The following is a 25,239-nucleotide window of genomic DNA, read 5'->3' on the forward strand; positions in this document are numbered from 1 at the left end:
AATGCTGGATAGCTTAGATATGAGTTTTTTGTGGTTAACAGTGTCAAAGGCCTTCTTTAAGTCGAGAAACACTGCTCCTACAACACCACCTTTATCCATTTTGGATTTCATTTGTTCTGTGAAGAAACAGTTGGCTGTTTCTGTAGAGTATTTGGCCCTAAAGCCAAATTGCATTGGATGCAGAGAAAAAGCACTGTTGTTCAGATCGTTAATAATTAGTTCAGCTACAAGTTTTTCAACGACTTTTGATACTGTAGGAAGGATACTAATTGGCCTGTAGTTATTGGTAGACATTGGGTCTCCACCTTTAAAGATTGGGATAACTACAGCCGGCTTCCAGACATGTGGAAACATTCCTTGACAGAAAGAGAGGTTGATGATATTGGCAATAGGATGAGAAAGAGTTGTACTGTGGTCTTTGAGCATAACTGCATCCATACCAAATATATCCTTTGCTTTAGATGGTTTAAGGGATTTAATTACTCTTTTAACTTCTGCTTCAGTTGTGCTTCTTAAGCTGAAAGCTGGCTCCATTGTATCAATTTGACAATTACTTGTGCAGTCAGGAGAAAAACACTGTGCAATGTTAGCAACAGAATCAATAACATAGTGATTTAAAACTTCAGCCACATCGCCTGGAGTGTTTATAAGCTTCCCATTTACTTGAAGTTCAAACTGTTTTCTTTCCCTATGTTGATGACCAGTTCATGTTTTTAACTGGTCCCAGATCAGTTTCGAATTACCTCCTGCCTTGTCTATTATAGTTAAAAAGAAATCTGCCTTAGCTTTCCTTAATTTCTTTAAAACTTTATTCCTAAGCATAGTAAAATGACTTCTGTCATGGCTTACTTTAGTTAAGACTAGATCACGTTCTTTCATTAGTCTGAAGTATATTGAACGTTGGAGGCCTGGGACTTAAAAGCTTAATGTTGAAACTACCGTGTAGCTTTTGTGCATATAACAAATACAACCTTTGAAACTCAGCTTATTGCAAAAAGAACTCAGATTGTATAGAAGTCTAAGAATAAATGACCCTACTTCTCAATAGATTTATCACGCAAGCAGTTTTCTTAATGAGTTTTTGGTGTCAATCTTTACTAACAAGTCCTATTGAATACAGAATAAAGGTTATTATGTAAATAATTACAAAGACTCAAATAGGTGATTAAGCAGGGTATACTTTAGGGCGTACCACCGTGCTGCATTTGCAACCAAAAGGCCAAAGTTGGTCTGAAAGACACTAGTCCTCAAACCAATGGATGACGTCAAGATGACTACGTCCACTTGTTACAGTCTATGGTCTACACACAGACAACTCTAAGGGCTTTTAGCCAAAGAACGCTGATCTGGGTCGGAGGTTAAAGAGGACCTCAAACACAAAGTGGACATATTCCCTCGCTGCTTATCCAGCTGGCTGCCTCCAAGCCACAGGAAACCATTTCAGCTTGTCAGGGCAGCTACAATCAAAAGCAGAGCGCAGAGGAAACACACACACACACACACACACACACACACACACACACACACACACACACACACACACACACACACACACACACACACACACACACACACACACACACACACACACACACACACAGGAATATTCGCATCCAGCCCTGACCACACACTGCTGAGAGTTGCATGTATGGGGCATACTGCTAAAGGACTGAAAAGACATGTCGGAAACTTCGGTACAGCGTCTGGGTCACTGTCTGGATTTGTGTCTAATTTAAGTGCACAACCACCCACATAGTACAAATCAAATCTCCAGACGGGGAGAGAAAGAGAGCAGAGCTGATAAACAAGGCGCAGTGTGATTGTTGTGCTGCTAATGCGTAGGAGGAAGACGAGGAGGAGGCTTATCAATCTCTGTCAAGTAATGAGTGGCAGCTCTGAGAGCTAGCCAACTCCCTGACTGCAGCTGTGACTCCTACATAAAGTAATAAACATACAACCACACCAGCTTGTTATCTGACAGCATTGGGGGATAGCTCGAATGAGGCTCATGCTAACAGAACAAGCTAATAGCCGCTCAATCTCTGCAGGCCAGTAGCAACAAGTCAGAATTATTGTGAGGTCGGCCCAGACCCTAGGGGTCAAACTCACTTCTTCTCTCTGGCCTTCTAGTCTGAGCGGAGCACGACTCCTGACATTTCCCTGTGTGTGATTATTTTATTTGTGCTGTTGTATTTGTTGTAAAGTGTTTTTATTGTAAAGTATTTTTATTTTATGTACAGCACTTTGGCTCAACCAAAAATCGTTTTCAAAATGTGCTATATAAATAAAACTTGATTTGATTTGATGCAAGGGGGTCGAATACTTATTTCCCACTGTTAAATCCAAATCAATTTTGCAAAATGCCATACGACTAGGGGTGGGCGATATTGAAAAATATATTATCACCATATTTTTCAAGCAGTATCACGGTAGACGATATATATCACGATATTTTTTCATGTCGGTTATTATGGTTATTTTTCAAGTTACTTAACAGTACAAGCACCTACAAGGTAACAGAAACTAAAACAAAAAGGAGTAACAGACCAAAATAGCATTTCAAGCTGGTTTTATTTGTGAAATGAATCCCTGAATGAACAATTCACCATTTTGATATGGCTTCAAGTTCAAGGCACAGTTTCTCAGTATAAAAATGAACTTTCTGAGGTAGCACTAGCGTGTCAAACAACTCGGACTGAACTACCAACACGAAAGCAGAGGTGCGCTGACATTGTGAAATCGATCGGGCTTGATATATGGTGAAATTAAAATCAGTAGATGAGGCTGGGGGAGCGGGAGGGGAAGAGGCTCTCCGTCCTCTGTCATAGCCCCCTGCGCCGCGCACGGAGAGACTCTTTTATTTATTTTTCACTTTTTTCAAGTTTTTTTTTAGTTTTTTTATCACGAGATACAATATCTCTGAAAAAGCATATCATGGAGACCTAATATCGTCACGACGATATATATCGTCATATCGCCCAACCCTACATACGACTATCCGGGAAGGTGCACTCATAACAGACAAAACGCACTCAATAACCGCCATCTTGGCTACGTAACGGAAGTGGTGCGATTTACGAATACAGGTTATAGGACTACATGGGTTTTTCTTCACTATTTAATAAAACATCACACTATACTGATGGCAAAAAGAGGCAACTGTTCATTGTATTGGGTTAATAGAAAAGTCTGTAATGATGCAACCTGGAAAGATAATATTGCTAGCTAGCTAACAGTGGCTATCGTCATTATTGGCGCAGGCACAGCAGCCGTGCGATTTGATTCAAACACTCACAAAGTGTTCAGTGTATGGGGAAATGTTGAATTTAGAAACAGCATGACCGCAGGGCTGCCAACACTCACGCATTGAGCGTGAGAGTCACGCAATTAACCCATATCTCACGCCACACTTGCCTTTCCTCACGCTTTTCATCCAAACTAAATGTATATAAATATAAAAATAAAGTGAAGGAACAGCAAACCGAGCGGTCTACGAAATGAGACGGTCCTCTGGCTTGGTTCAGTAAAGCTGGAACGATATTGGGAGATTCTGATTTCACGGATCAATAACTCATGAAAACGTCATTCATACACAAATGACGTCTCCTAAGTACTGTGGTAAGGTTGACAACGAACTACAATCACATGTTGATTAAAAAAAAAAAGCCAATACGCGCCGTCCTCCGAGCTAGACACGTTACATTGGTCTCTATCCGCAGCCGGAGAAGAAGCGAGTGCTCAGGGACCGTCTGCAAAGTGCAACTCCCAAAAAAGAGAATACAATAATATTCAATCACTATTATACAGCTTATTACTACCAAACTCACCACACACATCAATAGTCTCCTGTGTGTCATACTACAGCAAGGAGTTTGGAAGAATATGCTTTTGAATCATTTTGGGGAATATTTTTAATGTAAAATCTTCAATAAATATAGTTATTGAGTTATGGCATCATCTTCAATAACTTTACTATTACACAGCATATTTCTACCAAACTCACTATTTGCATTGTTGTTGTTAGCATCTGGTTAGCTTAACGGATATTAGAAGCTGTTTCTAAAACAAGGAGAGGGAGAGCTCTCTCTCGAGAGAGATAACTACAGCTCAGTGAGGTAAGGGACTCTGTTTAGATAGTTAACTTTAGTCTAGCTATCTCAGTGGGTCTCAAACGCTTTGGTCACCATTTATGAGAATAAATGAAAAACAGTTGTGAAATACTATATGACAGTAAAACAAGAATACAGTTTAAAAGGTGAGTGATTTGTAAAATATCCATAAAGAAAAAGAAAATATGTTTACAGTTCTGTTTCATATAGGTGTTGAGAGATGTAACCATGAATTCATTTTGCTCTCAAAATGCACCAGGTTGATGCATTTAACTTCAATATTTAAAAAAAAAATCTTCCCGGGGGAGCATGCCCCCGGACCCCCATGAGGAGGTGAGGACCCCCCCCACTTGTAAAATAGCACTTTACCTCTGCTTACACCTACTGTATATGCCATTTTATATGCTGTGAGCTGATTATCGAGCCTTCATTGTAAGAGTCGCGGTACACTGTGTATGTGCGTATTCCACTGTAGCGCCCGGGACATTAATGGGAAACCCTAGTTTGTACATGTTCAATACATTTGTAACACAGTACACATGAACGTTTCTTTTTTCAGTTCACCAAAAAAAAAATCTCACTCCAAGTTGAACTCAAATGTTGGCCGGCCTGATGACACTGAAGAACATGTTGTGCTAACTTGGAGACAAGCAGTACTGTTCAATAACATTAGCCGCTAGCTAGCAACAATCCATTGCTCTAGAAATAATTACAGACTGTTAGCTCGCTAGCAGCCATTGTTACTTGTGGTGATGGCACAGCAGACGTGTACGATATATATTACTTCACGGTCGAAATTCACACAGTAAGCAAGTATTAAGTGTACAACATGGAAGTGTACTAAGGAAAGTATTCAATTCAGAAACAGCATGAGAGGGGAGAACATGTTATGCTAATGTGTGAGAAAGCTTTCATTCAAAGTGTACGACATGCAGTGTACTAAGGCAGTGGTTCTCAACGGGTGGGTTGCGACCCAAAAGTGGGTCGCGGACCCGTTTCGAGTGGGTCGCAGATGTGTGAGTGAAGAAAAAATAATAATAATTATTGCTTTTTAAAAATCAGAATCAAGATTGTTGCCTGGCTAGCAGCAGATTCAGCCTGTTTGCAAGAGGGCTGCAAAAGAGGGGTATGAGGCATGGCTACAATGGGTGATCTGTTTGGTATTTTAAGCAAAAAACTTCACAGACATGTTTTGTATAGGTATGGCCCTACAATATATGTTTCCAATATAGCATGATAGGTCCACTTTCAGTCGACACACACACAGACTATCTCCTCTTTGCTCTTCTCTCTGTGAGGAGCAGCAAGCTGTCAGAAGGAATGGAAGCTAAGCAGTTTGATTCCATTTCATGTTTTTAAAGCTAGGATAGACGCTATACAATCAGAAAATATTGGTGTCTGTAAATGCTACTAGTATACAAACTGTAGTATCATATAATGTCCTTTGTTTTCTGTCATGTTTGTATTAATGTTTGGAACTAATTGAAGCAGGTCACCATTGTAAAAGAGGTCTATGATCTCAATGGGTTTTATCTGTATAAATAAAGGTTTTGAATTGAATTGAATTTGAATTGAAATTGAGAACTAAGTGAAAAACAAACAATGGCATAACATATTATGAATATGTCGGGTAGTATTAGATTTATTTATTTTCTTCTCAGAGTGTACCAGAATGCGTAGTTTATATGTTAGTCATTCCAAAAAATCTCCTGGTGGGAGAATCCCCCCTGACCCCCTGCTGGGGTTGGGTTTTCAGCACGTGTGCTTTTTTATGTTAAACAGTTCAGCTTTGATTCCATCATCTCATTAAACCTTCATTAAAAGCATTCTTTAGTTCTCGTCTTTCATTTGGTTTAAATCCAATTTAAAAAGGTGGTAAATGATGAGGGACTCCCTTAACGGGTAATGTGGGACTGAATCAGTCCAGTCTGAGCAATTGCTGTTATGTAATTGGATCAACATCAGACACAGCCAACAAACTATATTTCTATTTTCTGAGATTACTTAAACCTCATTTATGTTTGTTAGATACAGACCTTGTTGTTGATGGTTTACTTTTCTAACCCCAGTGTGCATCGATGTTCAGCCTCATCTAGTTTTACTCCTCCAGTAAAGCCTACATGTTTTATAAGACTCAGAGCAGCCCAGGGTTAAGTGGACGCATTATCCTGTTGTTTATGTTTATATTATTCATCGCTCAAATACTTAAATTGCATGGACTTTGCGGTGATTACGGGCCACACGGGTACTTCAAAACCAATTTTCTGAACCCATTTGAACACCTAAGATAATCATTAATTAAAATACAGCATCATTTCCTCCAGACTAAGTAATGCAGGTGAGGCTTCCAGTCAGTCGTGTAAACAACAAAGCCGAGGCAGAAACTTTCCCATGCATTTTTCATGATAACAACAAAATAAGTGCAGTTCAGTGCGGGGCTATTGCTATTGGTTACACTTAGTCTTTTATCTACTATCTTTTCCTGCGTCACCCGAATGTACTTGTTATCCAAGCTGTGTGTTCACGGTTAATTTCTCTCTCTGTTTCCCCATCTCTCCGGCTGTCAGTACTGCTTTATGTTTGCCATCGCCACCCTGTTGCAGAGTCTCTCTCTCTCTCTCTCTCTCTCTCTCTCTCTCTCTCTCTCTCTCTCTCTCTCTCTCTCTCTCTCTCTCTCTCTCTACTCTCTCCTCTCTCTCTCTCTCTCTCTCTCTCTCTCTCTCTCTCTCTCTCTCTCTCTCTCTCTCTCCACAACAAGTGTCTCTTTCTTCCTGCAGCTCACAAAGAGCCACATTCATACAACAGAGAGGGAGAGAGTGAGAGCTTCACACTGTGTTTCCTGAGCGATAAACAATCAACAAACCAAGAGAGAATGTGGTCACATAAGTCAAAGCCCTGGGGGGTCGAGGTAAATGTTACCCTGTGTGTGATGTATGTCTGCGAGCAGTGGTGGAGGAAGTACTAAACACTCTGTTACAAGTACAAGAGTTGCATGCAAAGTCTTACTTATGTAAAAGTACATAAGTATTGGCATCAAAATATACTTATGCACCAAAATAAAAGTACTCTTTACAGAATAATACGTTATATTTAGGGTTTGAGCACTGACAAAGTCTAATAGTAGATATATTTGATTGAGTTTTTGAGGGACTTAATGTGCTGTAAGGGTATATTTTATTTAACAGGAGTGTCAGGATTTGTATACGGTTAGGTTTTGAGCAACCTACAACTAGCTTGTGAGTTTGCTCAAGGTATATCTAAATTATAATCTAATCTAATGATATACTGCTAGGTAGCATGTGGTTTTACTCCAGGTATATCAACATGAATGAGTTTGTTATAGTTAATATCAGTAACTAAAAAGGTAAATAAATGCAGTCAAAAGTACAATATTTACTTCTGAATTGTCGTGGAGTATAAGTATTGCAAATGAAAATAAAGCCTTGAATCTTGAAAAAGGTATAAGCACCTCAAAATGTTCCAGTACTTGAGCAAATGTACTTAATTACTTTCCACCACTGTTGTACACGAACAGCACATGCTGAGAAACATTAGGAAAGCTCCAGCGGCTCTGAGTCGTCAGCAGGAGAGGACGGAGACTCCTCGTCTATGAATGGAGACGTGAGAGGACTTTAAACGGGTCCGAGTCCTCGCTGTGACCCCGGATAACTCTGAAAGCACCACAGCTCCAGCAGAGGATTAACACAGAGGTGAACCAACAAACAAACAAACAAACAAACACAGACCTGGCATGGTCCTGCAGGAGTTGTGAAGTGTTTCTGGTATTTAGCGGACTTAGAATGGGAAAATCTGTTGAAGTCGGTGGCAATGTCCAATGAAAGTAATGTATCTGAAGCCGCAGCAGACTGGCTTACATTTTGGCTTTGTTTACAAATATTTTTACAAGGGCTGTCAGTGTTAATGCGTAAAAGCTTCCAATCAATCTGGAAACCCTAAAGAGTTTTAGAGTAGATTCTTAAAGTTGCAAAGGAGTGGGAGATAGTGGACACGGTCAGCACTGAGGGAATATAATTAACATTATAATAATCATACAGGGGGGAATCACAGTACGATACTACTATACAAGTATATGTCGTCTTGTATGTAGCAAGAATTGTACAGAGTATGAATACTGAAGCTCGTCATCTTTGTCGACACTTGAGACATTTCAGCCGTCAGTCGCCTACTTTTCAATAACATATCCATCTATATTGATGAGGTCAGTCTGTATAGCCTTCCTATCAATGGTTTTAAGCTAAAAAACAAACAGATATTATTTGACCATCGTTTCTGCCATTTGTCTAGGCACCAATTGTCTCTGACTGGTTGAAAACATATATTTAGACACTCGCCCTTCCTCTGCCCTCGACGAGCCCCCCGCTGCCCCTCACAAAGCCTCTTTTGTACGAGGACAGATAGCAGACTGCATACCACAGCTTTACTGTAAACTCTTACATAGGTACACTATATGAGAGCAACTGAAGACATGAAGCCAGTGGCGTTCTAGACCAATATTACAAGGGAAGGGGGGTGGGGGAGTTATTTAATAAGAGGACACTTACCACGGATAAAGACAAGGACAGTGCTCAAGATTTCAACATTTGTAGTTCAGTATAAAGTCATAGTGCAGAACACACACATAACATAGTTCGTTTTAGTGTGTGTGTGTGTGTGGGAGAGAAACTCCTGTGGGATGCTTTTGGTTTGTGTTCTACAGGTTTTGATGTATGGTCGGCAAAGGCTAAAATGTTCCCTCCTTGAAGTCCACATGGATGAAGCAGAGAATAAGGCACACTATGATTCACGGTGAGACAGAATGACTGGAATATTTTCCCTCCACGTTCCTGAGTCCTATCTGTCCGCATGTTTCCTCACTGATAAAACCTGGCTGTGTGCAAAGAGCTGATGGCGGCGGGCCTGGACCAACATAAGAGACAAACGTCACAGGAGATGTTCTGCTCTGGACACAGGCCATGCTCTCATCCTCCTCTCCGTGTATTCATATGCAGAATATTCCATTACAGCGCCCTATTGTTCTGAAATGAGCCCTAATTAAAAACGTCAGAGGTTTTCACAGTCCAACAAAATGGCACAAAGATTAACACGGGATTTTACACAGGAGGCTAATGCTGCGGTTTAATAAAAAGCTGTAGGTAGGAATTATGTGATATGTAAAGAGGAAGCTCTCATTTAAACATTTAAATAAACTTTAAATTGGTAACGTTTCATAACATTTCTTAAACTGAGAAGTTGTGCAAGTGGTTAATAAAAAAAAAAAAATCTTTTATCTGACGCGGATTTGTGCAAACCATTGTTGTAGCTTGTAAAATCTAGCTACATTTAGGGAGAAGAATATTTTAATAATACAAAATAAGATACATTTTGTTAGAGTAAGATTACTCAACATGCTTGACAAGATTTATAGTCTTTTTAAACAAAAAAATACAACTTTTTCGTCAATAAACAAGGTTTTTTTTTACTTTCTTGAAATAACTTTTATCAAGTACAGCGACTGACACCTCCATCTTTTTACGGACGAGGTAAGAAAGATTCAGTTGGCGGCAAACCTTCACAAAGATGACAGACTTTGAGAAACTACTTGTTTCAGCAATCTTATTTTTGGTTACAACCCTTTGCTTATGTGTGCAAGGAATATTGTAACAAAGACAGATGATTCATTCAGAGTTTTGCTCTGCATTTTCCATTGCTACAGCCAATGCATGTAACTGACGTTCAACCTTATAATTCTTTCCACTTTTCTCCATCCATCTTCTTCCGCTTATCCGTGGTCGGGTCGCGGGGGTAGCAGTTCCAGCAGAGAGCCCCAAACTTTCTTTTCCCTGGCGACATCAACCAGCTCTGACTGGGGGATCCCAAGGCGCTCCCAGGCCAGCGAAGAGATATAATCCCTCCACCTGGTCCTAGGTCTACCCCTCGGTCTCTTCCCAGCTGGACGTGCCTGGAACACCTCCCTAGGGAGGCGCCCAGGTGGCATCCTAACTAGGTGCCCGAACCACCTCAACTGGCTCCTTTCGACGCGAAGGAGGAGCGGCTCAACTCCGAGTCCCTCCCTGATGACCGAACTTCTCACCTTATCCCTAAGGGAGACACCAGCCACCCTGCGGAGAAAACCCATCTCGGCCGCTTGTATCCGCGATCTCGTTCTTTCGGTCATGACCCATCCTTCATGACCATAGGTGAGGGTAGGAACGAAAATGGCCCGGTAGACAGAGAGCTTTGCCTTCTGGCTCAGCTCCCACTTTTCTCCAGAAAGATTATTATTTTGAGGTTTTTTTTTGAAAATATAAACCATGCATTTGCCACCATGCTACAAAGAGATCCAGTGCATGTCAGAATTGACAGTAAGATGAAGCTACATCATGAAGTGCAACATATAGTCACCAAAGCAGACTATCAAAGCCTTAGTAGCGCTGACACCCTCACATAGCAGGACCTGGGGTTAAGTCCATTTTTTCTTTTAAAGGTTTATGTCCTCCACACCTCAGCGGCTCGTTGGGTGTTAACAAGGTGCAGCGACCTTTTCGTCAGGGTGCCGCAGACTCATCATGGAAGACCTTATCAGCAGCTTTACAGTCCTAACCCTTCATGTCCTCTGCAGATCCATTGAGACTTTCCAGACCCCCCAACGTCACACCTCACTTTTATCCTGAACTAAAAGGGCAACTTCGCCTGCAGTGCTCACAAGCACAGCTAAAGGGATAAGAGTATTCTGTAAGTATGAATAACAGAAACATAGGAAACAAGTGTCTTGCTAACAAGTGTGTAAATGAGACGACTAAACGTAATCACGTCCAACATTAGCCGCCTTTAGCTTAGCGGTGGAGACGTGAAGTCATGTGACCGTGCTGTAGTTCCTTTATAGCCCAACATTAGCCGCCTTTAGCTTAGCGGTGGTGACGTGAAGTCATGTGACCTTGCTGTAGTTCCTTTATAGCCCAACATTAGCCACCTTTAGCTTAGCGGTGGAGACGTGAAGTCATGTGACCGTGCTGTAGTTCCTTTATAGCCCAACATTAGCCGCCTTTAGCTTAGCGGTGGTGACGTGAAGTCATGTGACCGTGCTGTAGTTCCTTTATAGCCCAACATTAGCCGCCTTTAGCTTAGCGGTGGTGACGTGAAGTCATGTGACCTTGCTGTAGTTCCTTTATAGCCCAACATTAGCCACCTTTAGCTTAGCGGTGGAGACGTGAAGTCATGTGACCGTGCTGTAGTTCCTTTATAGCCCAACATTAGCCGCCTTTAGCTTAGCGGTGGTGACCTGAAGTCATGTGACCGTGCTGTAGTTCCTTTATAGCCCAACATTAGCCGCCTTTAGCTTAGCGGTGGTGACGTGAAGTCATGTGACCGTGCTGTAGTTCCTTTATAGCCCAACATTAGCCACCTTTAGCTTAGCGGTGGTGACGCGCAGCTATGGGACATTGATAATTTTGCCAATTGCATTTACACTTCCAAAAACTCAAGGTGGTGTTTTAATATGTGGAGAGTATCCTGCTGTACCACAATGCTTATTTTGTGCAAAAATCCGAAATCCCCTTAGATTTTGTCGATGGAGCCCTTGTAATGCTAACTAGGTAGGAAGCTCTCTCGATCCCTATTCAATTTGTCTCACTGCCTCACTTCCTCACATGCTAATGAGAGGGATGAGTATCATCTGCATTTGAAAAATAGGGCAAATGCCAGAGGAAAGGAGCTCAGCTTTCTCCAAAAGACTGCGACTTTCAATATGACCTTGGCTTTATATCGATATGCTTTGCTGACATTGCATTCCTGTTCCCTTCAGAAAGCCTTTTTCAACGCTTTTTTGTATACAAGGTCAGTGTGTTGGGATACAATAGAAGAAATAAATAAATAAATGAATATGATACACAAGTCAGTACAAGACAAGGTTGCATGTCTGACAATTTCATACGAAAGGAGGTGTTATATATAGTATTACTCAATGTATAGCCTTGGGAGTGTATCCTGATCTGGATATCTCCTGATATAATGATGAAACAACAGAATAACTCTCTGCAGTCACTGCGTCGGGAAACACTGAGGTTGCAATGATTCACCAGCAGCAAGCGTAGTGTTTCTAATGAATTATACCACTGGTTTTCACCCTGCTATAACACTGCTAAGAAAAGAGAAGGGATCACTCTTTCAAAAGTAAGAACGTGATTTCAATAATATATGATAATTCTGCTTTAATGGCTCACAGTAGAGCAGTTCAAAGTTTAATTTGAGGAGTTGCAGCGCTTGCAAACAACTCTTGGACGCTTATTTCAGGCTAACAAACAAAAACACATTCAGAAACCATTGACAGGGAGACAGGAAGTGATGAAATGCCGACTAATGTCTGGGTTTGAGGACTCATCCCTGCACCACTCTAGGTTCAAATGAAACACACTGAAGGCTAATACTTCTCACTAAGCTTGGCAGCTGTGAGTTAGCTAGCTAATTTGATAGATAGATATCATTTCCAGATTTAAGGACTCATTCCTGAACCACTCTATATGGAAATGATTAGTGATATGGGGGAGAAAAACATCTGAAAACCTTTACAATGCAACTGAGTGACTCCACTGAAGAACCAGTTTAAAAGTATAAATAAAATATATTTTCATGGTAATTTAAAAGTGTGTCGTAAGTTTTAGTTATCAGTCATAGAATAACGATCCATTGAAGTTAAGATAATATATTTGCTTCACTATATACCACGCCACAGGAGTCTGTGATATATAATGCATTAATTCATTCATTAGTTATGCGTCAATTAAGCGTGCAGTGTGCACTTTTATAATAAAGGGGTGACATGTTTCCTGTCCAATGAGGAACCATCATGTTATCTTTTACTACAAGGACCAGAGAGGGTAAAAGTACACATATCCTTTACTCAAGTAGAAGTACAGATACTCGTGTTTAAAAATACTCTAGTAAAAGTAGAAGTACTGACTAAACTTCTTTACTCAAGTCAAAGTAAAGAGGCTTTGAAATGTACTTCAGTAAAAAGTACCCATAACTAGCAGCTGCTTTAAAGAGTACCTGACCTCCCTTTATATTAATAGAACAATAATGTCATTGTTAGCTAATGAATGTTTCCATGCTGAACAACGGCAACATGACAACGTTTCCATTGGTCCCTCTTCTTTAGAGAAGACCAGGAAATGATGGATACACGGATCGTGTTCAAATCAATAGGCACGCAATGACTCTAAAGAATAATGATCACGCACCAAACACACATTCAGACTAAAGGAACCAGCTGTTTGGAAAATGAGAGAAGTAGAAAGTACAGGTATTTGAGTTCAACATGTAAGAAGTAGAAAGTACAGGTATTTGTGTTCAACATGTGAGAAGTAGAAAGTACAGGTATTTGAGTTCAACATGTGAGAAGTAGAAAGTACAGGTATTTGAGTTCAACATGTAAGAAGTAGAAAGTACAGGTATTTGTGTTCAACATGTAAGAAGTAGAAAGTACAGGTATTTGTGTTCAACATGTAAGAAGTAGAAAGTACAGGTATTTGTGTTCAACATGTAAGAAGTAGAAAGTACAGGTATTTGAGTTCAACATGTAAGAAGTAGAAAGTACAGGTATTTGTGTTCAACATGTACGAAGTAGAAAGTACAAGTATTTGTGTTCAACATGTACGAAGTAGAAAGTACAGGTATTTGTGTTCAACATGTAAGAAGTAGAAAGTACAGGTATTTGAGTTCAACATGTAAGAAGTAGAAAGTACAGATATTTGTGTTCAACTTGTAAGAAGTAGAAAGTACAGGTATTTGTGTTCAACTTGTAAGAAGTAGAAAGTACAGGTATTTGAGTTCAACATGTAAGAAGTAGAAAGTACAGATATTTGTGTTCAACATGTACGAAGTAGAAAGTACAAGTATTTGTGTTCAACATGTACGAAGTAGAAAGTACAGGTATTTGAGTTCAACATGTAAGAAGTAGAAAGTACAAGTATTTGAGTTCAACATGTAAGAAGTAGAAAGTACAGGTATTTGGTTTCAAAATGTAAGAAGTAAAAGTAAAAAGTCGTCAGAAAAATAAGTAGTGGAGTAAAGTACTGATTACAGAAAAATGTACTTAAGTACAGTAACGAAGTATTGTACTCCACTACTTCCCACCTCTAACAAGGACACAGAGCGGTCTTGATTCTTACCTTTCCGGGAGCTTTGCTCTTGTTGTTGTTGTTGTGGGCGGCCAAGTTGACGTCTTCGTGCACGCGGTCCAGAAGCCACAGCAGGAACTCCAGCGCGTCGTGTTGGGAATTTCCACGAAACTGTGAGCCGTACTTGGACACAATGGTCTGGAGAGGAGGAGACGAGAGAAACATTAAAGCTTTGTGAAATCCATGATGAATATAATTATCCCCTCCAGATAGTCCCAATCTTTTCTACACCGTGGAGCTTTAATTGGCTTTTATAATGTGTGTGAATTAAAGCCGGCTAATATTGTGCCTCACGGAAAGTTGAGCAAGATGGAGGCAAATGAAGGACTCAGAAAATATCGTTAATAGCAGGTCATCCAGGCAGGGCAAGCAACTCATGTTCAAAATAAAGGACATAAAAGGATCTGACAAACGCTAACAGACAAACATGGATTCAAATCAAGCAGAGATGATAACATGGAAATGATACAGCAGTAGAGGACACTAGGTGATAAGAATCAGATCTTAAAAAAGGCGGGAAAACAGAGTGACAGGAAGTAGAAATGGGGTGAACAACGTTCAAAATAAAACAGGAAACACTGAGACAGATCATGACATCTTCTGTCCTTCTTTCTCAACTCAAAAACGTTATACTTTTAAAGAGTGGTGGTCTCATCGTCCCCAGCATACATGACGCCTATGAAAATATGCCTTTGTCTAAGACTTAAAAACATCCTTTTTGAGAAAAGTTTCACCGTCAAAAAGTAGTGCTTTTTAATCCTTTTCTTCTCCAAGTTTCCAGAGAAAGTCAACATGAAAAAAGAGGTGTGGATAACACTGTTGTTTAAAAGTAGGTTGAAGACTGCTTTAGCTCCCACACAGTATAATGTGGCCTCAGACGTGAAAGGCACACGACTCGATTAGGCAGGAATTAGCTGTGTGAACCGCAGCGATGAGAGATTATAGCAGCAGACTGTAATCATTGCTTCGTAATCCACTAATATGTGATATGCCTCTTATAGCGGTTACACCATAACGTGATGCAGCATGACTGATGATGGAGCTGCTGGCCTCTCACTGAAGAGGACTCTCAAAAACATGAGAAGAGATGCTCAAGTAAAATTAAGCTTTTCAGCTAATTGGTTTCTCAAAAGGGATTATTTCTTTATCGTTTTATGTGGACGCAAAACCCCCGGATGTTTAATGATTGCAAAACAGATTTGACCTCTCGACAATGTGGTCTTTGATGCACTGAATTCTGGATGAGAAAATACTTGGGAATAACTGTGAACAAAAATAATTAAATAACATTTCCATGTTATCTATCTATCTATCTATCTATCTATCTATCTATCTATCTATCTATCTATCTATCTATCTATCTATCTATCCATCCATCCATCCATCCATCCATCTAGCTAACTTTAGTTATCCACTTAACAAGCTAACTAGCTTAAGTTAACTATCTGCTTTTTAAGCACTTCCTGTTACTTCGACTGAAAATCAATGGTTTTCTGAATGTGTTTTTGGTTGCTAGCCGGTAAGAAGGTCTGGTCTGTGGTTAACACAAGCTGAAAAGATTTTAACGTTTTGTTCTACGACATAAAATATGTCAGTAAATACCCCCCTGGAGGATTTAACAACGGAGGTTGTTAACAAGTCTCTAAATGAGACGACTAACATTAGCCCAATATTAGCCTCCTTTAGCTTAGCGGTGGTGACGTGAAGTCATGTGACCGTGCTGTAGTTCCTTTATAGCCCGATATTAGCCACCTTTAGCTTAACGGTGTTGACGTGAAGTCATGTGACCGTGCTGTAGTTCCTTTATAGCCCGACATTAGCCACCTTTAGCTTAGCGGTGTTGACGTGAAGTCATGTGACCGTGCTGTAGTTCCTTTATAGCCCGACATTAGCCACCTTTAGCTTAGCGGTGTTGACGTGAAGTCATGTGACCGTGCTGTAGTTCCTTTATAGCCCAACATTAGCCTCCTTTAGCTTAGCGGTGGTGACGTGAAGTCATGTGACCGTGCTGTAGTTTCTTCATAGCCCAACATTAGCTTTTTACTTCAAAAATCATAGTGGTGTTAATATGTGGAGATTATCCTTTGTGGTATCGACGGACAACGAAAATCAGATGTCATCAAGAACGTCATTAGCCTAAAACAAGATACATGCTTCAGAAAGTATCTCGGTAACGTCACCAACAACCAGCCCAAACTGCACTGCAGTTGTTTTGAATACAAGATGTCATCTATTCTTTCAAATCATTTTAAAATAGGGCACTCAATGGAAACAGAGCCAGGTCTTTAAAGTAGTTTCGGATGTGCATCTTCTGACAAGTGGCAAAAAGTGGACATAAAAATTCATAAACAGAGAAAAACTGCTGCTGGAGTTTCTCTAATCTTCTCTTATGATCTTGTCTTCAAGGGAAACTTTATATTTCTCATAGATGTCCAAGTAGAATAGTGATGAGAGATGCACTCCAACACAGATTCATGCAATCATTAAAGATAAATATGTCTTAAAATACAAGAGGATAATGACGTCAACATTCTTTTGTAAATGCATTCTTGCACATTTTCTTTTAATCTGACACATGGCTGAATCTGTAAAGTCTTGTGTTTGATCTGAATGTATTAATATTTACAACCCTAAATGTGTATTTCGCACGGATCGAGTATTGTAGTTTTCAGTATATTCAGTTTTTAATCCTGTGAAACACCGGGTTACTGGGCAGGACTGCTGAGAGAACCACGGCCGCACACTAACCTGAATCTGTTGTGCAGCGGAGTTATAACAGTAATTACCTCCAGCCTTTTGAAGGTGGCAATTGTCTCGGTGAGATAATTGAGGTTGTGGGAAATGCCATGTTTTTTATTGCTCTCTGGGACATAATGACCACTGGCCGGTCTGTATTGTGTGTAATCATCCAACTAAAAGATAGGGACACAGTTAGAAAACACTCTGTCTTTTCCCCACATCAATTCAACTGTTTATCCATTACTCTATACAGCAAGTAGGTATTTCTGTTTATCCATTATTTTAGAGAACTGTGTGACCTGTTTACTATAGCTGTCTGTTAGCCCATTATCCATAATTTTAGCTAACTATTAACGTTTAAATGGTAAGCCAAAAATGTTGGATATGTTAAAATAGTGATATGTTAACTTAAAGTGCTAAACAATTGATAAACAGTGTCAATTTTAAACTGTTTATCCATTGGTTAGCTCTTCATTTTAACAGATATTTCATTACTTTTAGCTAGCTCAAATGTTGTGACTAGTTTGGACCTCCATTTATTTTCTATTGAGTAAAGCAAATACCTCCGATCACACTGATTGGCGAGCTATGCAAAAAAAAGGGATGGCTTGAAACTTTAATACCCTCAACTAAGGGGAGAAATGTGTCTTACGGCAAACTAACGACAAAAAACCAATGCAGTATGTAATAATAATAATACATTTAATTTATAAAGGCGCCTTTCACGCAGGGACGGTTCTAGGGGGGGCCAGTGCCCCCCTAACACTGACCTCTGACCCCCCTGTGGCCCCCCTAACAATGAAAAGTTGTTTTTAATTTTTTTTTAAATGTATATTTTCTGGTACTCAGTTTGCCAAAAACCGCAGGATTTTGTTGCTGTAATGTGAGATTGTGCAGACACCCTTATGTAAAGTAGAGATGTAACTGTTCATTGCCTTTATTTTTATATAAATATGGTGTTAGTGCAAACATTGCACTATAACTTAAGCTGAAGCTAACGGTAATAACTATAAGATCTATCTGAAATAAATAAGTGAACTGAAACAAATACCAATAACTGGATTGCATTGTTTTCTTATGCGCAATTACTTCATACTGTCTAGTTCTCTTTTTCGTCCTGCATTTATTGCCCCCCTCAGAAAATAACTGGCCCCCCAGTGGCCCCCCCCAGTCAAATTGGTCTAGAACCGCCACTGCTTTCACGGCTCTCAAAGTTATATAATCAATAAAAACCGAGGACGTGTGATGTGATTAGGGTGGATATGCCATTGTGAAGAGATACGTTTTGAGACGTGATTTGAGAATGGAGAGAGAGTCATTATTCGGGATGTTTAATCTGTACATGCTTTTCTTTGACCCTGGCCGACAGGTTTACTGTAAATAGAAATAAAGTGCTGCTTGGCACAACGTCATGTACAGTCTGTGAGAAAGTGTAGGTTGCTTATTTACACAATGATTGCTAACAGCGTTTCCGCCAGGGGGGCGTCTTGCCGTAATTTGACGCCCTTATTCAACTCGGAACGCCCTGAACTCGAGCCGAGGTCGTCCACAAAAAATAATAATTTGAGAGAAGATCGAGTTTTTATCGCTTGAAATGACGAAAAGGAAAAAGGACAAGGACATACCGCAAAGGAGTCTGGTGGGATTCTTTTCGGAGTATTGAAGATCGTTTCCCCGACATCGGCGGTGCCTGCCACAGCACAACACGGAACGTGCGCAATTTGGACGCGATGAGGGGCATGCGCGTGTACTGCGAGCGCCGGAGCCTCGCAGCGGCGAAACTGAGGCTCCGTGGTAAACTGTGGTAACATGAAGAGCCGTTTGGGAGCCAAAACAGGCAGCGCTTTAAGAGAGCCGAGTCAAATGATCTGGCTCACTAACGTAAAGAGACAGTGGCCGTTTCACAATCTCGAGGATGCTGGCTTGGTAGTCGCGTACTTCAAAGTCACTTCCTTCAGAAACGAAGCAAGTATGCTTCCAAGCCACGGCTTCGGAAAACGAAGAAGAATGGAACAGGCTAACAAGTGTGCCACTCTCTCTAACGGTTTCAACATAAACTGGACCGAAAATGAATACCTCACGATGTCTATCTAATTATGAACTTGCTTTACTTTCACGGAACACATTTTTGGTGATAACAAATGTAACAAAGTAACATATTTACCAACACATGTTCTACGCCACTACATACTTACATTTCAATGTGTGCTGCGTCGGTTCAGTCATTCTCTTCAAGGGTTTTTGAAATTGGTCCGTGCGCAAAGCATTGTATGTCAAATATGTCTTATATGTCTTAAATGATATGATGAATTGGAAATGGGGGACCCTGATGTAAACAAGACGAAAGTCTTTCTCTGGTCTGCATCCCTTTAACAATTGTATGTTTTGAGCTGTACTGTACTGTACCCAATATACAAGCTGTTAATAAACTTTTCAATCAATCAATCAATCAATTGTGGGGATTTTAAGGACGCGAAGTCTACCCATGTGCAGCCTCGAAATTTCCCCCAAACCAAGGACGCGGCCTCGGTGGAATTCCAAGTATGCTGGAGATTGGAAAAGTACTTCGGCGGCACTCGATGACGTAGCATCCTTGAAATATTGGCTTGGAAGCCAGTATCCTCGAGATTGAGAAACGGCCAGTATCTATAAGGGACGCCTCAATTAAAAATCCCCCCCTACCCCCCCCCCCGCTCTCGGGGTGGACGCCCTCTCAGCCCTGGTCTGGCGGAAACACTGATTGCTAATATCAGAATGCTGCTAAGTTTAGCTCGTTTAGCCGCCACAACAAGCGAGAAGTGGTGATGATGCACACATTTGCGACTTCTCTATCGACACATGTTGAAGGGTCCTAAAACCCAAATGTGAGTCAACATTTCTGGCCCTTCCTGTTCCCTCGTCTGGTAGTCGATGGATTCTGAATGGTTACAAGCAAGCCAGGTCAACCTACAAAGAAACCGTCATCACTGCACCACTCTAATCTTTCCTCACACTTGAATATATCAAAATGAAGGAGCCAGCTTAAGTATTTTGGCTGCTGCATTTCAAAGCACATTTAACACTGATTCTCTTTCTTCTCTCCCCTGTCCACCGCAATTCCTCGAATTCCACACTTTCCTCTTATCTCATGAGACTCAGATATCAAATATTTTCCGGGACACCGATCACAGGGAACAGCAGGGAAACATCTTGCCAGGATTAAAAGATAGATTCAAAGTAAAAACACTAAACAGCCCTCCCTTGTGTGTGATTAGATGTTTCCTGTGTTAAAGCACACACAAACAAACACACACATTGCTGTGGTTTGAGACTGTAGGAGGTCCAGGGTTCAAGAAGCTTAGGACTTCTGAAATTGCCTGTTGAGTAATAACAGAGCAGCCTGCAGGGAGGTATTATACAATAATCAGAAAGCTACAAGGCTTGGGAGGAAGAATGTGTTTCCAGTTACGGGAACTCCAGGTGCAACAATCATGCAAACAGATCAGTCTTTATTTAAAATGCTAAATTAATCTATTGTTCCATTATGAGTCTTTGCAGGCCTCTGTTTGACAGGACTCAGTTGAAGCAGCCAGATTAAAAGGTTTACCTGAAGTCACATCACATGAATTGTGATAAGAAAAGATGAAAGGGAAGAGGGATCACTTTTCTGACAACTAACCTGCCAAAGGGACGTTCACTCTGCAAATGTGGAATCATTGACTTTGAACAAAAGTTCTTCAAAGTTGATCAAATAGTTGGTATAGCTGTGCTTATTTGTGCTACTTTGGCAAAAATAGTGGTTAAGGAAAAAGCCTTTTCACATAATGGTCAATGGTTTTCTAAACGTGTTTTGGTTGTTGAAATAAGGTCTGTGGTTAACACTAGCTGAAGAGATTTTAACGTGTTGTTCTACTACATAAAATACGTCAGTAAATACCCCACTGGTGAATTTAAAAACGTAGGTTACTAAGAAGTGTCTAAATGAGACGACTAAACGTCATCACGCCCAACATTAGCTGCCTTTAGCTTAGCGGTGGTGACGTGAAGTCATGTGACCGTGCTGTAGTTCCTTTATAGCCCAGCATTAGCCCTCCTTTAGCTTAGCGGTGGTGACGTGAAGTCATGTGACCGTGCTGTAGTTCCTTTATAGCCCAGCATTAGCCACCTTTAGCTTAGCGGTGGTGACGTGAAGTCATGTGACCGTGCTGTAGTTCCTTTATAGCCCAGCATTAGCCACCTTTAACTTAGAGATGGTGACGTGAAGTCATGTGACCGTGCTTTAGTTCCTTTATAGCCCAATATTAGCCACCTTTAGCTTAGCGGTGGTGATGTAAAGTCATGTGACCGTGCTTTAGTTCCTTTATAGCCCAGCATTAGCCTCCTTTAGCTTAGCGGTGGTGACGTGAAGTCATGTGACCGTGCTGTAGTTCCTTTATAGCCCAACATTAGCCACCTTTAGCTTAGCGGTGGTGACGTGAAGTCATGTGATCGTGCTGTAGTTCCTTTAGAGCCCAGCATTAGCCTCCTTTAGCTTAGCGGTGGTGACGTGAAGTCATGTGACCGTGCTGTAGTTCCTATAGAGCCCAACATTAGCCACCTTTAGCTTAGAGATGGTGACGTGAAGTCATGTGACCGTGCTCTAGTTCCTTTATAGCCCAACATTAGCCACCTTTAGCTTAGAGATGGTGACGTGAAGTCATGTGACCGTGCTTTAGTTCCTTTATAGCCAAGCATTAGCCTCCTTTAGCTTAGCGGTGGTGACGTGAAGTCATGTGACCGTGCTGTAGTTCCTTTATAGCCCAACATTAGCCACCTTTAGCTTAGAGATGGTGACGTGAAGTCATGTGACCGTGCTTTAGTTCTTTTATAGCCCAATATTAGCCACCTTTAGCTTAGCGGTGGTGACGTGAAGTCATCTGACCGTGTTTTAGTTCCTTTATAGCCCAGCATTAGCCTCCTTTAGCTTAGCGGTGGTGACGTGAAGTCATGTGACCGTGCTGTAGTTCCTTTATAGACCAACGTTAGGGTCGATCTACAAAAAAACATCAACCCTGCACCACTATATGTTCTGAGCCTCCACCCTCACACAGATGTGTCGCAGTTGAAGGTTTTGAGTTTCTTCAACCTGAGAGCAGATGCGTGCTTTTGATCTGGACAGTTCCTGTGTATTTTCTGCACCCCCCCCCCTGCAGGGTGGTGTTTGCTCAGAGAGGCCGACACAGGGTCAAAACCTGAAACTCAAACAGTTACTCAATAGCAAATTTCTCCGTTTCCATAACATATAAGAGGCCTGAGAAAGTTAGGGAGTGAGGGTGAGCTGAGCAGGAATGTCTTCCTCCCTCCATTGGTTATTGATGGGCCTGTTTAGGAAGCTAAATGTGTGTTGTGACGACAGAAGGTCTTGCCCACAGGAATGTGTCAATATTTGCCGTCTCCATGTTGATTTTTTAATTATTATTCATGCTGCTGGTTGCAGTAAATCAGACAGTTCACAGTTACAGCAGTGTTACATGAACTTCCAGCGTATACAGTTGGCTACATGGAACTATTGTGGAGTAGTTTAAAAAAAATTATAATAATTTCATCATAAGAATAATTATCCACATATACAATTGGATTACCGATTAGTCAACCCAGTCTCACGGCATTTCGTGTTAAAGTCCGACATTATACAATTTAAAATAAAAACAATAGTCGTGGCTTGATATTGAGTAAGAAAATGTTTTTATGAACCACACAGCTTCTGGTCTTCCAAGACCTGACCGGACAAAAAGACGTGGCGCAGGCACGAAGCATACTACCAATAGAAATACATTGCTTTTAAAATCGTTCTGTGTGACACAGAAAAAAACACGATGTTGGTGAACACGAATCAATAGATTACATTTATTTTGTGACTATTAATGCCGTGAGACTGGGTTGGATTAGTGCAGAAAACTATCTCTGAGGCAAAGAAACGTTTATGAAAAACATTTTTGTTCAGCAGGGTAATCCCCACATATTTTTCGGTTCTATACACTCAATCCTGTACCACTCTATGGGTTCAAATGAAACACACTGGAAGCTAATTCTTATTACTAAGCCTGGCAGCTAGCTCTGTCAGCTAGCTAGCTTGTAAAGCAGACACATTACTTTTAGAATATGATAGATAAATAGATAGATAGCCAACTTGTTAGATAGCTAACGTTTGCTATTTAGCTTTTTATATAGATAGCTAACGTTTGCTAGTTAACCTTTTAGATAGATAGCTAATGTTTGCTAGTTAACTTTTTAGATAGATAGTTAATGTTTGCTAGTTAGCTTTTTAATATATATCTATAGCCATTGATGCTAGTAAGCTTTTTAGATGGATAGCTAACGTTTACTAGTAAGCTTTTTAGATAGATAGCTAACATTTGCTAGTTAGCTTTTTAGATAGATCTATAGCTAAGGTTTGCTAGTTAACTTTCTAGATAGATAGCTAACATTTGCTAGTTAGCTTTTTAGATAGATAGCTAACATTTGCTAGTTAGCTTTTTAGATAGATAGCTAACATTTGCTAGTTAGCTTTTTAAATAGATAGCTGTGTTTTGCTAGGTAGCTAGATAGCAAACGTTCACGAGTTAAGTAGCACACTGACAACTTAAAAAGGTTTATAGTTAATACATTTTAACACTGTGGACTGTTGCCTTCCTTTCTGGCAGTGAGAGATATTGCAGGACAAAACGTTAAAATCTCTTCAGCTCGTGTTAACCACATAACTTAATTCAGGCACCTAACCAAACACACCTTCAGAACACCATTGACTTCCAGACGAGGAAACAGGAACTGCCAAAATGCCAACTTATTCATGCACCACTCTACACAGTTCTCCATAAACAGGGTCAGGATATTCCAGTAGCCATTTCTTACAGGATGATTATAATTTCCAAGAATAGATCCATTGTGGAGTTCTTGTGTTCGCTGACTCCATATTATCTACGTCTTGCCTTGAACTACGGCTCAAAGAAATCCCGAGCAAAGAGCTGCAGGCGGATAAAGCACCGTTGGTTTTTCTCTCCTCTATCTGCAGCGTGGGCAGAGAGGAAAAGCCTGAGGGTCTCCTGATAGGACTCTACTGTCACTGATCCTCTGGGGTGGGGGGGGAGATTCTTAAGTGGAGAGAAAACCATCTCCTATATGAACCAGCGCACTTTGCATCACAGCAGCAACCCTGCGAAATAAACTCTGTAGACCTAAATGGCCTTCATTAAATGTAAGAAGACACATGCATTGGCTTCAGCTTATATTTAAATGCATATTTCCTTATTTACAAGCTAAGAGGGGCAATAGCTGTAGAGGGAAAAATGTGAACAAACCAAGTATGAATACATATATTAAGGATCTGTCAGCATCTGTTGCTTTAGAAAAACAAACATACATTACTAAAGGATGGCAGTTTTTGAAAATATCTGGGGGAGCTTCATGGAGTTTTTGAAAAATAATGTTGGTAATGATCAATAAAATCAAAGACCGGGGCAACGGGAATAATATTATAAAGTGTAGTAGCCAACGTCATATTGTTTCAGTTATCCCTGTGTCATCTGTATAGTAATAATAATAATAATAATAATGCATCAACATTTTTATTAGAGCGCTTTTGCAGGTGCTCAAAGCGCTTTACAATGACACATTACACATATTAGACATGTAAGAGTCATTACTGTGGTGGACATTACCCACAGGAGCAAATTCGGGTGAAGTGTCTTGCTCAAGGACACAACGGCCTGACACATTGGCGGCCAAGGCGGGTTTCGACTGGAGTTCAACAACGCCCCTTGATCTGATGATCAACGCTCTAACCCACTGCGCCAACATCGCCCCATATATATATGTATACTGACCTGTGTTTATTTACATGCCTATTCATTTGATTGTACACTGTATCTGCCACCTATTGACCGTTTCATGTATGTGTAATGTTCGTTATATTTGAAAACTTCAATACAAATATTGTTCTAAAAAAAAGAAAAAAAATGCATACTTTAACTATCCCCCTTATTTAAAGCAGTATTTTGCACCTTACTCGTCAAAGGTTAGACACTCTGTCCAGATGTATTTCTCTGTCCCCTCTGCAAAACAAAATATTGTCAGAAGAGCATTGATGTTGAAAGCCCCAACAGAATGCTATTAGATCTCATGCATCATTGGGTATGTTTCAGCATTATCATCTCACTTTCAGCTGCTCTTGTTATTGATGAAACTGATCTGAGACACTA

The 25,239-nt window shown here is 40.5% G+C and overlaps 1 protein-coding gene across 1 annotated transcript in view; it reads right to left on the minus strand.

Moving 5' to 3' along the window:
• usp43b (ubiquitin specific peptidase 43b) overlaps positions 1-25,239 on the minus strand; it is a 124,901-nt gene that overhangs the window by 96,016 nt on the left and 3,646 nt on the right. Inside the window, exons 2-3 of the mRNA XM_034222673.1 lie at positions 17,071-17,196; positions 14,276-14,422 (exon numbers count right to left, since the gene is read on the minus strand). Of these exons, the coding sequence (XP_034078564.1) occupies positions 14,276-14,422; positions 17,071-17,196 (273 nt within the window). The remainder of the gene's footprint in view (positions 1-14,275; positions 14,423-17,070; positions 17,197-25,239) is intronic.

Source organism: Gymnodraco acuticeps, unplaced genomic scaffold (genome assembly GCF_902827175.1).
Source record: "Gymnodraco acuticeps unplaced genomic scaffold, fGymAcu1.1, whole genome shotgun sequence".
In the NCBI taxonomy this organism is placed as follows: domain Eukaryota; kingdom Metazoa; phylum Chordata; class Actinopteri; order Perciformes; family Bathydraconidae; genus Gymnodraco; species Gymnodraco acuticeps.